This window comes from Danio rerio, chromosome 15 (assembly GCF_052040795.2).
Source record: "Danio rerio strain M-AB ecotype USA chromosome 15, GRCz13ab, whole genome shotgun sequence".
NCBI lineage: Eukaryota > Metazoa > Chordata > Actinopteri > Cypriniformes > Danionidae > Danio > Danio rerio.
Window position 1 is genome coordinate 33893488 of NC_141035.1, and position 15635 is coordinate 33909122.

At 34.7% G+C, this 15635-nt stretch overlaps 1 protein-coding gene across 14 annotated transcripts in view; it reads right to left on the reverse strand.

The window, feature by feature from the left end:
* ksr1b (kinase suppressor of ras 1b) overlaps positions 1 to 15635 on the reverse strand; it is a 98057-nt gene that overhangs the window by 19898 nt on the left and 62524 nt on the right. For 3 of the 14 annotated variants that reach the window (XM_087284375.1, XM_087284370.1, XM_087284374.1), the window contains exons 10-18: positions 15227 to 15268; positions 13524 to 13563; positions 12579 to 12639; positions 9270 to 9667; positions 7053 to 7143; positions 5974 to 6107; positions 5758 to 5889; positions 5399 to 5540; positions 3293 to 3991 (exon numbers count right to left, since the gene is read on the reverse strand). In XM_087284375.1, coding sequence (XP_087140501.1) covers positions 3845 to 3991; positions 5399 to 5540; positions 5758 to 5889; positions 5974 to 6107; positions 7053 to 7143; positions 9270 to 9667; positions 12579 to 12639; positions 13524 to 13563; positions 15227 to 15268 — 1187 coding nt within the window. In that variant the 3' untranslated portion in view covers positions 3293 to 3844. Of the gene's footprint in view, positions 1 to 63; positions 2078 to 3292; positions 3992 to 5398; positions 5541 to 5757; positions 5890 to 5973; positions 6529 to 6581; positions 7144 to 9269; positions 9668 to 12578; positions 12640 to 13523; positions 13564 to 15226; positions 15269 to 15635 lie in introns of those variants that run through there. The other 11 variants (XR_015509623.1, XR_015509624.1, XM_087284367.1 and 8 more) reach the window with 7 other exon arrangements.

The following is a 15635-nucleotide window of genomic DNA, read 5'->3' on the forward strand; positions in this document are numbered from 1 at the left end:
TTGAGCACCCCTGATTTAAATCCTATAAATCCTATAAGTGTGAAAAATGGAAAATTAATGGTGTGGAATGCAAAACCATTAGGTATTTTAATATTCAAATCATGTGATGGCACACACAGGGTAAACTGAAGCAATTCAGTAAAGTCTATAAGGTCAAATGTCTTGAAATCCTTAGATTTATGATTTGCGTTTACAAAGATTAGCTAAATCGGCTTGGCTAGAGTGTTATAACAGGAACAATTTTTAAATCCCGAAAGAAGCCAAAAATGGGATTACTAATCATTTCCAAGTAATGCCTTAAGCCCAAAGTATACTTCATTTGTTTTTTGTTGTTGAACACACAGTCTTTTAAAGTACAGGATTAATAGTGTATGCACAAACACTCAAAAATCCAAAAATCACAAAATCAAATCAGAAAGATTCATCCTGTTTTTTCCTCCCTATACTGTAATTTATGACAAGCAAAAAAAATGATTTATACTCAGTTGAAAACAGTAAACTACAAATAATAATAATAATAATAAATCCCTGTCCAGTGTCTGCTATGGGGAAAAGGGTATTAATTTTTATTACTTTTGTGTCTTTATTTTTTATAAGAAGAATGTTTAGACTAACAACAGATTAATCAATCTTTTTCTTTTGTACAATGTATTGAGCAAGCATACTTCTTTCTTACTCTGTTGCAAACTTCTTAGAAGTAACTGCTGACAAGAGGGAAATAGCAAAATAAGAATAAATATAGTGCGGGGACCTTTCCTCCAGACTGCTGTCTAAAAAGAAGTCTAGGCATGTCACAAGGAGCTGGATGCTTATAGAAGTTGTGAAATACATTAAAGATACACTTAACTGTTCAGTTCTGGTATACAGAGAAGGGTTGCAGAAAGAGAAAGTATGTTTGGTGTACAAGAGCCAAAGGACTACAGAATGACTGATAAGTGACGTTACACCAAATCTCCATCTGTTAATACCAGTTGTGTATATATGCTGGAGTCATGGAAATTTAAGTTAGTTGCAAACCTCCTGAATGTCATTTTTTAGTATTGCATTGGGGTAATGTAACCCAGAGTTCTGTCATCGAATTATTCATTTGTATCTAGTAAATTACTAATCTATTTGGCAGTAAAGAAAACCCCTTTCCTGACCTTTTTTTATTGAACACGCTCGATATTGGCTCGATATTCCAACACTGTGTATAATTTTGTTTAATCCTGTTGTAGCTCCGACATTAAAACATTATGACATCAACTGAAGATAAAACAAAGCAAATACTGAAGGGGGCCAATACAGACTACATAAAATGTCCTCTTGTTGTCTTCTTGGGTTCAAATTTTGACAAGAGCGCAGGTTACAATTTAAACTTTTAATATCATATATTAAATATCATAATATCAACGATGAGTGTGGTTAAACGCAATAAAACAAGCTTTGAAATCAAACAATTATTTACTGCTTGTAAAAAAATTACACTATGTCTACTAATGTAACTAAAAAGTAGTTTGTAGTCTTTTTCCGGATGTTAAACAACAGCTAGGACCAGTGTTTCCACCTTGTGGACAAACTAATTAGGGCACACAAATTGAAAAAGTGCATACAATTTGGCTGAACAGTCTTGATGATGATAAACTAAAATATACTTTGGGCTAAAAGAGCAACACAAAGATGAACACGGCAAAACACACTCCATCTATAGTAGGGGTTTCCAAACTCAGTCCAGGAGGGCCGGTGTCCTGCATAATTTAGTTCCAACCGCAATTCAACACACTTGAATTAGCCAATCAAGCTCTTAGGTGTACTAGAAACTTCCAGGGAGGTGTGTTGAAGGAAGCTATAGCTAAACTAAGCAGGAAACCGGCCCTCCAGGACTGAATTTGGACACCCTTGATCTATAGTAAATACATGGAATAGAAGCAGACATCTGGATAAAACTACTATTTAGCCTCAGTGGCTTTCTTTGAACGCAGCAGTCATGCTAATGCCTTCAGCAGCTGGGGATAAACTGTCATATTTGTAGACGTATGGACAACGAGAGCGGAGGCCTGGACTGCAGTGCTCACGTAGACAGTGGTGATGCCATACGCTGAACATCCAGTAAACAGAAATGAGAAAATAAGATACATGGAAATGATGAAGATTTGTGGTAAGAAGCAAGGGTGTGACATCAAGAGGGAGACAGCAGCAGATGACAGAGACGAGATCACAGAAGATCAGTCCAGATCCAAGAGAGACCCCACAAGAAAAAAATAAGAATAGAGACAACACACTGAAACATTACAATATTTAAAAAAAAAAAATGTGTAGTGGCTGAGAGAGATCAAATGTGCTGCAAGTTTAGAAAACACATGCAGATAGAAAACACTAATAAATTGAGAAAACATCTTCATCTATTTGACAGAAAACATGAATTTTCACAACACATGCAAATAGAGAAACAGTGTTTTATATGGGTTGCAACTGAAATCTGCAGGAAGGTGGCTCTCCAGGAATAGGGTTGGCCACCACTGATGTACACCATCCCTACAAAAGGTAAAATCTAAATGAGCGATTTATTCACTTCTCTTTATTCAGAATGTTTAAATTATACAGTAATTAATATGATAAATTGATTAAATTTCTTTATAAAAGCTATTAATTTTAACTGTTTGCTAATTTATTTGCAGCTTTTCTACTTTCTACTATTTAAAATATCCTTTGCAAATAATAATAAAAACAGATTACTGCCCATTTCAACAGTTTATTTACAATGAAACAGCTCCAGATGAACATATTTGGTCATTTCTTTTTGTTTTTTGGGGGTGGGGAGGTATCCCTTAATTTCACATCCCAATGTTCACAGGTATGCAACGGAAATCTGTTGGGGGACCCCAAAAAGTGATGAACCCGGCTGTTTCCTATTGAAAGTTTTTTTTTTTTTTTGTAGCATTGTGAGGTGAGTTTTATTGTTTATTTGAACATCCTAATATTATGGTTCCTTATTGTTTGTACACTTTTAGCCGTAATCTGGTGAATTGCATAAGTAACATTTAATGAAATATTATTTTATTAATAACTGTAAACAAGAAGCAGTAGGTTCATCAGTTTTTGGGGTCCCCTGATACATTTGCATTGTGTTCTGCAGTATTTGCAGTGCATTTCTCTATTTGCATGTGATGAAGATGTCTTCTCAATTTGTTATTGTTTTTCTATTTGTTTGTGCTTTCCTAGCTAGTGTATTTAAGCTCTCTCGACCATCGTAATACAAGGCTTCATATGGTTTTTTATTTGATTATACTGAGCAATGATAATAAAAACATCATTTTTAGTTTAAAAAAATCACCACAGTTAAACCTTTATTTTTTAAATATAAGAGCATTGCTGACCACAGGCCAGATATTTGGGAATATGAACATCTTCAGAGTGTAACAGAAGTAAAATAAATCGACACCATCGCACCGATCCACTTCATGGTCAGATTCAGAATCTAATTCTGAATTCTTACATGAAGAATAATATTTAAGAAAAATAGCTTCACACATATTTGCAAACCAAACCAACCATTCATATAACAAGCAAAAACATTCACAAACATACACTCCTTTTTGTTTCACTCTCAGAAATTCAATTCTGCACCGTAAGACATCACGTTTGTCCCAAAATTGTATGACACAGCACTCATTCGGTTCATTCCATGCACTGTATCCTCACGACACTCACCACACTAAGAATCCAATGGAGTAAATAAAATTAAGAAGGCTCAGAATTAAAAAAACAAACAATGCACAGGTCGGCTCCAAACGATCAGTTAGTTTGCGTGCTTTTTTTATACTACAGCCCCAAAAACGGGGTCCGTAGCATGCAGCGCTTCAGTCTAAGATACATACTCCTCAGACTTCCAGAAGTGGCCCGGGTGCGAGAGTCTGCGGTTGAGCTTTGGCAGCTTCTCCAGCAAGTCTGACAGCTGAGTGAATGTTGGTCTGTCCTCAGCTTTAAAACACCAGCAGGCTGACAGGATCTCCTACAGTGTCAACACAAAGACCATGCTTACACTTTGTAATAGAATTATAGTATAGAAATAAAAGTATCTATTCTTAAATTTCAAATTAAATATTTAATTATTTATATTTGACCTGGAACCACAAAACCAGTCTTAAGTTGCACAGGTATGTTTGTGGGAAGAGCTAAATATACATTGCATGGGACAATATTACTGACTTTTCTTTTATGGAAAGAATCATTGGAATATTAAGTAAAGATCATGTTCCATGAAGACTTTTAGTAAATTTCCTACTATAAATATATCAAAACTCAATTTTTGATGATTCATTCCTAAGATCCTAATTTGGACAACTTTAAAGGTGATTTTATCAATATTTTAATTTCTCACATTTCAGATTTTCACATAATTGTATTTTGACTAAATATTTTCCTGTCCTAATAAACCATACATCAATGGAGGCTGATTTATGTAGGTCTCAGATGGTGCATAAAGACCATTCCAAAAATGTACACTTATGACTGGATTTGTGGTCCAGAGTCATGTATAAAATCAATAAAACATAATAAAACTAGATTATATTAATTATAACTTTATTATGATTATAATTCTATCTACTTGTACTGGATTTAAATAACTTAAATAAATATATAGGTAACACTTTACAATAAGGTTCATTAGTTAATGCATTTACTAACATGAACTAATTATGAACAACACATGTACAGCATTTATTAACCACAATTGAACATTTACTTATGAATTAATAACATCCAAGTCCATGCATATTAACATTAGTTAATGCACCATGAGTTAACATGAACTAACAATGAACTACTGTATTTTCATTACTAATGTTAACTAACATGAACAAATACAGTAGTAGATGTATTGTTCATTGTTTGTTCATGTTATTAAATGCATTAATTAACATTAACTAATGAACCTTATTGTAAAGTGTGACCAATATATAATTACACATAATATAATACAGATATTTGAATGATTTAAATAGAACAGTTGGATGGAAAGTGCAAAACATACATTCAAAACATACACATTTATATGATATAGTTATTTCATTTTTTAATATTGTGAGTGATTAAATATAAAATTTCTATATAATGCAAATTAAAATGGAATAAAATGATGATTTCTCAATCCACTATAATAATTAATGTATATATATATATATATATATATATATATATATATATATATATATATATATATATATATATATATATATATATATATATATATATGATATGTATCTAATAAATTTATGATCATAATTATTTATAAATAATAATGATAATAGTAATATGTCTATGTGTTAATTATACAATGTAACGCAAATCTACAATTACACTAAATTATATACTATAGGTGCTTTTTAGTACTTAAAAATGGCAGGGTTGGACTCACCGTGACCTCCTTGCCCAAGCTAGTACCCTTAGTAGTCAATAAAGATCTGATTCCTTCTCCACTTCCCAGCTGATAGATCAACACTTGAGTCGGCTGGTTGATGATTGGCCAGGCTTTGGCCTGGAGTTCATACCAGATAGTGCTAAAACAGACACATTTACAGTCAAATAACCAACTTCAGTGGCACCATGCAAAATCTATTTAAAAATATTATCAAACGGAAAAATTTAATGAAAATATCAGGTTAGTTTTACTTTGTATAGGACAAAAGGCAGATATGAAACAACCACCTAAACAACACATCCGCATTATACACTTTTCTTTTGAGATGCAGACATGGAAACTGAATTTTTTTTTACCCAAAGGCGTAAACATCAGCAGCTTTTGAAAAGGGCAGACAGTCTTCTTGGTTTCCTGGTCCAATCTTTCGCACAATCTCTGGAGCCAAGTAATAGATCCATCCTCGTGGCAGCTTCAGCTCATTTTCTCTCCTACACACACAAGATAGGCATAAATGAAGCATTTTGGCTCCATAATAGGGTTAATTGATTTATTATAATAGACTGACTCTGTACCTGTCCTCTTGAACCACTCCAGACATCCCAAACAGGCCAAAATCTGTGATGACTACTTTGTTTGAATCGTAAAAGACATTCTTGGACTTTAAGTCTTTGTGTACGATTCCCTTTGCATGGAGGTAACCCATTCCCTGAAGAAGGCAAACACAAAAAAAACAACAACAACTGATGAACAGGGTTTCAGCAGGTTCAATCAAGTCAAAATTAAGACCCGTTATGGACATTTTAAGACCATTACGAATAAAATTTCAGACTTATTCTAAGAGAAATGTTAAGGGTTTTGTTCTATTGTTCCCAACCATTAAAAAATTCTAATTAGTTATTTCTTAGCCACATATTCTAAACAATATCAAAACAAGCAGATCCTAGTTGTAGGATTCTAGTCTGATCACGTGATAGGAAATCGGGCCCGATCACGCAGTTTCAGACTCAGGACATTACATCTCGATCAGGACGCAAATTTTTACACATCTATAGTTATGCAGTGCAGCACAGAGTTAAACCTCTTTCTTGACTTCACACAAAAATAAGAAAACGTGTGGCATGACATCACTTTGTTGTAGAGACGCTATTGGTTAAATGCCATCAAAGTAGAACATGGAAGCAGCTTGAAGAGGAAAGTGTGAGTATGTCTATGGTCTGGACGTATTATAAAGTTGATGACAACATTGCCAAAGCAAACTGTGTAAACCTACAAGAGGTGGAAAGGAAAAGCCTACATTTAAGTTGCTGAATGTAAAAGTAAGGTGAGTTAAATAAAAATAAGGAACATCCTGAATCTGTTTCTTAGCACTTCTTTATTCTTTTTTTATGTATTATAGAAGTATCAGATAGGGTATTGCTAGATACTCAAAATCGGATACTCAAATTTTAGTTTTAGACTTTTTTAAAATCTTCCGATTGAAAAAATTAAAATGAAAAAAATGAAGAAGAAAAAAACTCAAACTTGTTTCAAACAAGTGGTGGAAGATGACTAAACAATGACAGAACTTCCACTGTCGGGTGTAGTATCCATTCCAAGACATTGTCTGTGGATAATTGTTATTGATGAATCATTCAAAATAAAAGGTACATACCTTTACGATTTCCTGAGCAATTTGTCTAATTTTGTTGATGTCAAGTTTAGAGTCTCTGACGACTGAGTAGAGCGTCCGTCCTTTACAAAAGCTGCAACAGGACAACATGAATACATTACAATCAAAACCTATTTGATTTTAAGCATTAAAAGCTTGCAGCAGCTTTGAAAAGCCAGTTTAAATCCAACTGATGTAATACAGTACTTGATCAGCTATACAGTTAACACCCTAAACGGTTTTGCTCACTGAAATATACATATGCATTTTGTATTTGTTATACAAAATATTTTTGTTAATATGTAACGAAGTCCAATACATATTAATTAATGTTGAGAAATAATAAAAATAAAAATGTATAAACAATACAAAATAAAGTCTTCAAACAATACAGATGATTTTGTTGTCCTCTCTCTACTGAACAAAGTAAATATTGTAAACATTGGATCCATTTTATTGGATTGCATAGAGAGCAGGGAGATTTCCATCTCCTTATCAATCTTTATTTTGGTTTTGCTTGTACGATGGCTCTGAATTGTTAAAACAGCTTTCAAAACGCTTGCTACACAGGGCTTGACATTAACTTTTTTAATCAGCAGCCACTTTTGCTAGTAGTTTTCAAACATTACAGCCACTCGCCATTTTCACTAGCCATTTTCATACTTTTTTTTTGTTTTGTTTGGCAAAACATATTTTGTATGCATAAATTTGACTTTGCTAAAATTAGCCCAAAATTTTAAATTAAGTGTCAAAACAAGCTATACAGCTGTATACATATACTTCTTCATTCATTCATTCATTCATTTTCTTGTCGGCCTTAAAGGCTGATTTATACTTCTGCGTGAAAAACCGGCGTATGCTACGGCGCTGACGCATAGCCCTTCGCCGTGGCCATCGCCGTCACTGACGTGCACCTCTCAAAAAATGTAACTACACGTCGCAACGACGCGTAGCGTAAGCTCTGTGATTGGTCGGCTTAGTAGCACTGACGAGTCTGGGCGGGACCGAGAGCCGCGCGAATGGCGCGACGCCGTGCGAGCGATTGTTGACACGTGTGGAGTACCGTGAAGGAGCTCCAGATGGAAAGTTTTGTTTTGTGTTTACCTCACAGTTAAAGTTGTTGCACGTCCGCCGGTTCCTGCCTCAAAATGAGCGAGTTTGAGCCACTTGTACATCCCGGAAGTGTTCAGGAAAAGCAAAAAAGTAGCGAAGAAACTCGACACAGAGGAACATTAACACCTCACTGCCAACTAGCGTTTCGGAAGTGTTAATGCAGACTGACAGAGACAGCGCGCAGAAGTATAAATGCACAGCTACGCACGTTGCATGCGCCGTGGGTTAGGCCCGTGACCTGACGCAGAAGTATAAATCAGGCTTTAGGGCCATTGATTATCTGTTCAAAGAATGTTTAAAGCGGAAGCAACCGCTGCTGCTAACCAAAATACAGTTAAAAGAATCTGGAGCTCTTGAAAGCAGCAGGACCGTCCATTCACGAGCATCGCTTTTTATCCAGACTATTTCAAAGAGAATCAATCCCACCAGTTGCGTTTCAGCATGAATGATTTGTGCAAGGAATTGTCTCTTTTTCTATACTTTTAAACACTCATCAGTGAGTAAAGATCGACTGTGTCTCACCGTGCACGTGATCATCCTCTCATTCATGTGTACACAGTTATTTTTGTCATCTCTCACGCTGGCGCGGGGCCATCCTTATTGTTGAACCCTGCTTTTTAAGAAAACTACAATTTAAGTGGCTAGTGGAAGTGGCTGTCCAACCTAGTTGGCGGGTGTTAATGTCAAGCTCTGTTGCCACGTATGTATAAAAAAGCAGAAAAATCTAATCTGATCCATTTTTTAATGACAAACACATAAGTTTAATTTTCTCTGTGCAATGAAATTTACATTGTGTAATTTTATTATACATTATTATCATTATTATAATGCAATATAATCCTGGATATTCAATATCATTACTCCAGTCTTTAGTGTCACATAATTCATTAGAATTCATTATATGATTAAAATATGCTGATTTGATGCTCAAAAACATTTCTTATCATCAACGCTGTAAACAGCTGCTTAATATATTTGTTGTAACCATAATTCATTCGTGATGCTTCAGCAACAAAATAAATGCCTTTACCGCCACTTTTAATCAATTTAATGCATCCTTGCTAAATAAAATAAACCAAATAAATAAACAAAATATATATACTTCACCTGGTGATAATGGCCAGATGAGGTGGGTGCATGCAGGCCCCCATAAACAGCACAACATTCTCATGTCGTGTCTGCCGGTAGTTCATCACCTCCTTCTTGAACAGTTTCAGATGCTCCTGGTTGTTACCGTCAATTTCTAATAATCGGACGGCCACCTCTCCATGCCAGCGGCCCCTGCACACCTTCCCCCAGCGGCCTTTACCTATCAGCTCGCCAAGCTCCAGCTGCTCGAAAGGCACGTCCCATTCACGCAGGTCCACACTGGTCTGGCTGGCTTTGCGGCTGATGTAGTCCTTAAAATGGCCGCTGTATTTGGGCAGATCATCCACTTCATCGTCTTCAGATTCTTCCTCTGATCCTTCCTGATCCTGAGCGTCGTCTCCTTGCTGATCGTCATCCTGGGTGAGAAGAATATAGTGATTAGAGGGGTCAAAAATACAGTTAGAGTTTAGAGTCGTGCTTCGAAAGCATTTTAAGGGTTATACAATATAAAATAAAACAATTTGGTAATGACACAACGTCTCTGTATGGAGGGCAATACATGCCAAAATTCTTTAAACATTAAAGGCTGATTTATACTTATTCATGAAGTGCACACATATGGTAAGGCGCAGCCTTGGTGCAGTCGCATAGCTCTTGCCATGGCTGATGCTGACGTGCACCTCTCAAAACATGTAACTACATGTCGCAATTACGCGTAGCACAATCTCTGTGATTGGTCAGCTTGGCAGTAGTGACAAGAGTGGGCGGTCATAAGAGACACAAGTTCAATGGAGCGATTGTTTACAAGTGTCTAGTCACATGAAGGAGCTCCAGATGGAAAGTTTTGTTTTGTGTTTACCTTATGATTAAAGTTGTTGCACGTCCTGCCTCTGAATGAGTGAGTTTTGTAGTGTTTAGAAAAAACAAAACACCAGCGAAGAAACATGACACAGAGGAACATAAAAACATACTGCTAGCTAGCGTTTCGGAAGTGTTATTGCAGAACAACACAAACAGCACGCAGAAGTATACATGCATGACTTAGCGCAAAGCAGTCGCCGTGGGTCACGCTGATCACTCAACGCAAAAGTATAAATCAGCCTTACACATTCACCCAGTTTGACCATGCAAAAGTGGCAATTTTAAATATTTGAATGCTGGCCCTCATCCCCTTCCATACTGTCCCTGCTAAAAAATCCAGCTTAAACCAGCCTAGGCTGGTTGGCTGGTTTTAGCTGGTCGACCAGGCTGGTTTTAGAGGGGTTTTGGCCACTTCCAGGCTGGTTTCCAGCCATTTCCAGCCTGGTCTTAGCTGGTCAGGCTGGAAAATGACCAGCTAAATCCAGCTAAAACCAGCTTGACCAGCCTGGTTTAAGCTGGACATAGCTGGTTTTGGCTGGGCTCCCAGCCTGGCTAGGCTGGTCAAGCTGGTTTTAGCTGGTCATCTCCCAGCCTAACCAGCTAAGACCAGGCTGGAAATGGCTGGAAATCAGCCTGGAAGTGGCCAAAACCCCTCTAAAACCAGCCTGGTCGACCAGCTAAAACCAGCCAACCAGCCTAGGCTGGTTTAAGCTGGATTTTTCAGCAGGGGTATCTGTGGAAATGCACTTTATGGAAAGCGATATATAACATCTGTTGTTTACTTTGTATATGCCAAATTATGTCAAATTTCATGAGTTTGAAAGCATTTTAACAGTTATACAGAATGAAATTTAAAAAATAGGTACTTGCACAGTGTATGGAGGGTGATCAGTGCCAAAAGTCAGTCATTTATTTATTACTGTGAAATAAATTACTTAAAGAGATAGTTCACCCAAAAACAAAAATCACTTCATTATTTACTCATCCTCATGTAGTTTAAACCTTCAACTGAACAGGACAGAAGAAAGAAGATATTTTGAAAAATGCTGGTTGCTGGAACCTATTGACTTTTATAGTAGGAAAAAAACATATGGAAGTCAATGGGTCTCAGACACCAGCATTTTTTAAAATATACTCTTCTGTGTTGAAAAGCAGAAACTGTAATAGGTTTTGAACAATTAAAGGGTGAGTCTTGGGTGAACTATTCCTTTAATGCAACTTGAAAGACATTGTAATTTATGAGTAGCGTTACAGTTTATTGTCATGCTATCCGAGTCAGAAAAAAAAAAATACAATCATGGCACAATTGAACTGGAACACTGTCTGTATACAGAAAGTATTCAGTGCCAAAAGTCAATAATGCATTATTTCTGCAACCAAACAATAATAATAATAATAATAATGATGATGATGATGATGATGATGCAATTGGAATGACATTCCAGTTAAAATCTAGTGTTACAGTATATGGTCATGCTATCTGGGTTAAAAAAAGATCGAGTTATTAATTTGAGAGCTTTAAAAGCATTTTGAAAGTGATACGAAGCAACATTTTTGGTTATGGGACAATATCTGTGTATGGAGGGCTATCAATGGCAAAACTCTTTAAACATAAAGAATCTACGTACCATGCAAAGGTGGCAATTTTTAATATTTGAATACTTTCAGCCTGATCACCTTCCATATCTTTGGAAAGGTTTTTTTTTTATGGAGAGCAATTTATAATTGGTAGTTTCAATGTACATGCCAATTTAAACACTATTTGACCAGATCACTTTTGATATGATTGAATCAGATTTTTTATGGAAAGCAATATAACTAAATGTAGTAATAAAATGATCCAAATATACAATTAAAATATCCTCCAAGAATAACATGATGTCTATGGGTTTTTATGTTCACCCCAACATACTATTGCAAAACGTGTAAACATTATATCAAAATTATATCAGTTTCATTAGCTGTTGCATGGACACAATTAGATTAAAGGTTATTGATTCACTGTAAAGGACTAGGAGTAATTGTGAATATGTGTGTCAGACTTCACCTTACTATAACCTTATTGATTAAAATACATGTTTTGGGTCAACACAACAAACAATACCGAAATGTGAATTTTACTGTTAATATTTAGTAATAAAATAATATCTCTCTGCTATACTATATTGCTTTACTTCACAGAAACAAAGAAAAATAAAATAGAGACATCTCTGATTAAATATGCATTTATGTACTGTATAATAATATAAACATATACACAATTTTAACATGCATGTTTACTTCAGATTTAATTTAATCCAAATGTTAAGATAAAAGTTAAAGTACTTCAGTAGCCCAGTCATCAGGGACAATACACTTACTGTTATACACTTCACAATAACAGGATTTGACCACTACGCTGAACTGGAAACTGTGACCACAAACAGTTTCAATTCCTCGGTGAAATGTTTGATGTTGAAAACTCACCACATCTTCCCTGTGGCCTGATGACGATTGGCTTGCAACACCATCCAACTGGTCTGATTCTCTGTAAGGAGAGAGAGGGCAAGAAAACAAGACATCATTAAATATTATAATAAAATATTCTGTCTTATTATATAAACTTAAAATATCAGGTTTTTATGAGGGGAAGCTCACTCAAAAAATGTGACACTGCTGAGTTAAATATTTGAGACTTTTGAGCTATTTTAGTGAATTAGCTTTTATTTTCAAATTTAGTTCAAGTTTAAGTAATTTTAGTCTTTGAATTTAGCTTTAATCATTTTACAACTACAAAGTTCTCATTTCTAATTTCTACAAGAGATGAAAAATTAAATACTTTTATCTGAATTTAAAGGTGCATTTCAGCGAAATACTATGTGCTCATATTGTTTGCGTGTGTACAAAAATAACAAATAAAACCTTTTATTATTTTAATTTTATTTCTGGTTTACTTAAATGACACATTTGAACTAAAATATATTTTATATAGTTTATATGTTTCGGTTTATTTCAAATTAATAACAACAACTTTTATGGTACTAGTTTTAGTAAACTATAATAAACCTGTTTCTGAAAACTTTAAGCCTTTTTTATGGTTATTTGTTTTCTTTTTGTGTGATTTATGGAGCTCAAAATTCCACGGAAGAAAGTCAAACAGGTTTGGATACAAATGAAACTGAATTAATGTCTTGTTTTTGGGTGAAGTAACCCTTTTGAAACATGCATACTGGGCTTGAACTTGAATTAAGTGGTTTCACATCGTTTGCGTGTGAACTTGGCACACAGTTTTGTTTTAGCTTCATCATGAATGAGTCAGCCACTGCCAGAGTTCAAGAAAGTAATTAAAATGTGTTGCAAGTTTGAAATGCCTGGGTCAAAACAATACAAGAGATTCTGCAGAAACACAGTAATGGAGAAGTCTTGCCTTACCCAGTGTAACCGCCCTCTGAATGTGAGGAACTAGATACATCTGTGAGAAAAAAAAAAGTGGTTCTTGAGTATGTGATTACAAGAGCAGAGTAAGTGTACAAGTACTCCACTTACATTTTAAACTTTTAAATTATTGTGGGGTAGAAAAAGAGGGTTTATTTATGTCCCCAGGATTCTTTGATGAACAGAAAGTCAAACATAATAGCATTTGGTTGAAAAAGAAGCATTATGAATACAGTCAAGCCTGAAATGATTCATACCCCTGGCCAGTTCTGACTTAAAGTTTTCATTCATTCATTTCCTTCGGCTTAGTCCCTTTATTAATCACCATAGCTGAATAAACCGGCAACTTATCCAGCATATGTTTTACTCAGTGGATGCCCTTCCAGCCACAACCCGTCACTGGGAAATACCCATACACTCTCATTCACTTCATGAAATTTAGCTTAACCAATTCACTTATACCACATGTCTTTGGTCTTGTGGGGGGAACCGGAGTACCCGGAGGAAAGACTTTATAGTTTTGTTAATATATATATATATATATATATATATATATATATATATATATATATATATATATATATATATATATATATATATATTAGTATAATATAAATAAAAGCTGAGAACTTATTATCTTCTGGGAGAAGCCTGTGTCATTTCTGGTCAAAAACAAAACTTTCTGGTTGAATAGAAGTCAGTAAGTCAGAATTTGCCAGGGTTATGAATCATTTCAGGCTTGACTGTATACTGTATATATCTATTAAAGAGAAAACTTAAGAATGCTTAGTTCATCTGGATTTACAAGGCATGGGCTTGAGTAAAATGCTAATCTTTGTTTTACTCTACCAATTTCTGATGATAGTTTCTTCAAAACTTTGATCAAACTACTGGAATTTAAAGCTTTTGTTCATGAAATTGATTAAAATAACAAATCTTTTCATTTACTGTGATTGAAAATCAGGGTTTTTATTACTCTTCTGAAGTTAAAACATTGACACTGAGTCTCAAAATGACTATGAACATGTCTGTAAAACATGGCAACTTCCCAAATGAGAACATTGTTGATTTTACAGTATATTGAGAAGAAATGCTATCAGTTGTAAGACAGAATAAAACAAACATGATGGTTTACTCAAACTCACAATATACTGTACATTTTCACATATACTGTACATGACAATACAGTCTTACCATACATAAGACACCCACTAAAAGTGATACATTTGTTTATATAGAAAAAAATCTTGTCTGCCATATTTACAAGAATCATTTAGTGAAATATTATAAAAACAAAATGTAAATAAATTGTCATTTTAAATCACAAGTTGTCATTCATAATTGTCACTTTAAATTAAAATCGCCACCATCCATCAAATCACTAAAATTTCTTAATTTGTATCACTTAAAATTTCTATTATTATTTTGTATTATCACTAATTCTTTTATGCAATTATTTTAATACCAGAATATATGTGTTGCTTATTATTATTATTATTTTTTGCACACAGATGGTTAAAAGCAAAAGAGGAAAAAGCTATTCCCATAGATGAGCACTAGGTGGCGGTACAATGCAGCAGGAGAATTGCTAACATTCAAACACAACTGAAGCTATGATGAAGCACTCGTGAAGAACTCAACACAACACTACTGAAGAGAAAAATCACAGAGTTTTGTTGTGGGGAGAATTCTTAACTTACCAGGGAAGACAAACTGTTGTCTATGCTGAAAGTAGCAGGCAGCTAATGAACAGGGCAAACAGACAGATGTCCACAAGGACAAGAGAAAGACCGGGTTAAACAATTTGTTAGTTAAGCATCAGAAAGCTCCAGAAGGCAAGATACAGCAGGCTGTTTTTTAATGCACCTGTAACTAATTTTTTATTTAATTTTATTTTTTGCTATTTTGGCTTTTTTTATGAAGTGTTATTTCCCCTAAAAAAACTTATTTAAGTAATTGTTTTTCCTACTTTAATCAGAGTTTTACAATTACATTAGATGTTGTTAAAGTCTGAATGAGCTTTTCCTCTCCTGCACTTAATAATAAATGTCTACTTTTAAAATAAGCAATCAGCAACACTAACATACAAAAATGTTCAGTTTTCATCAG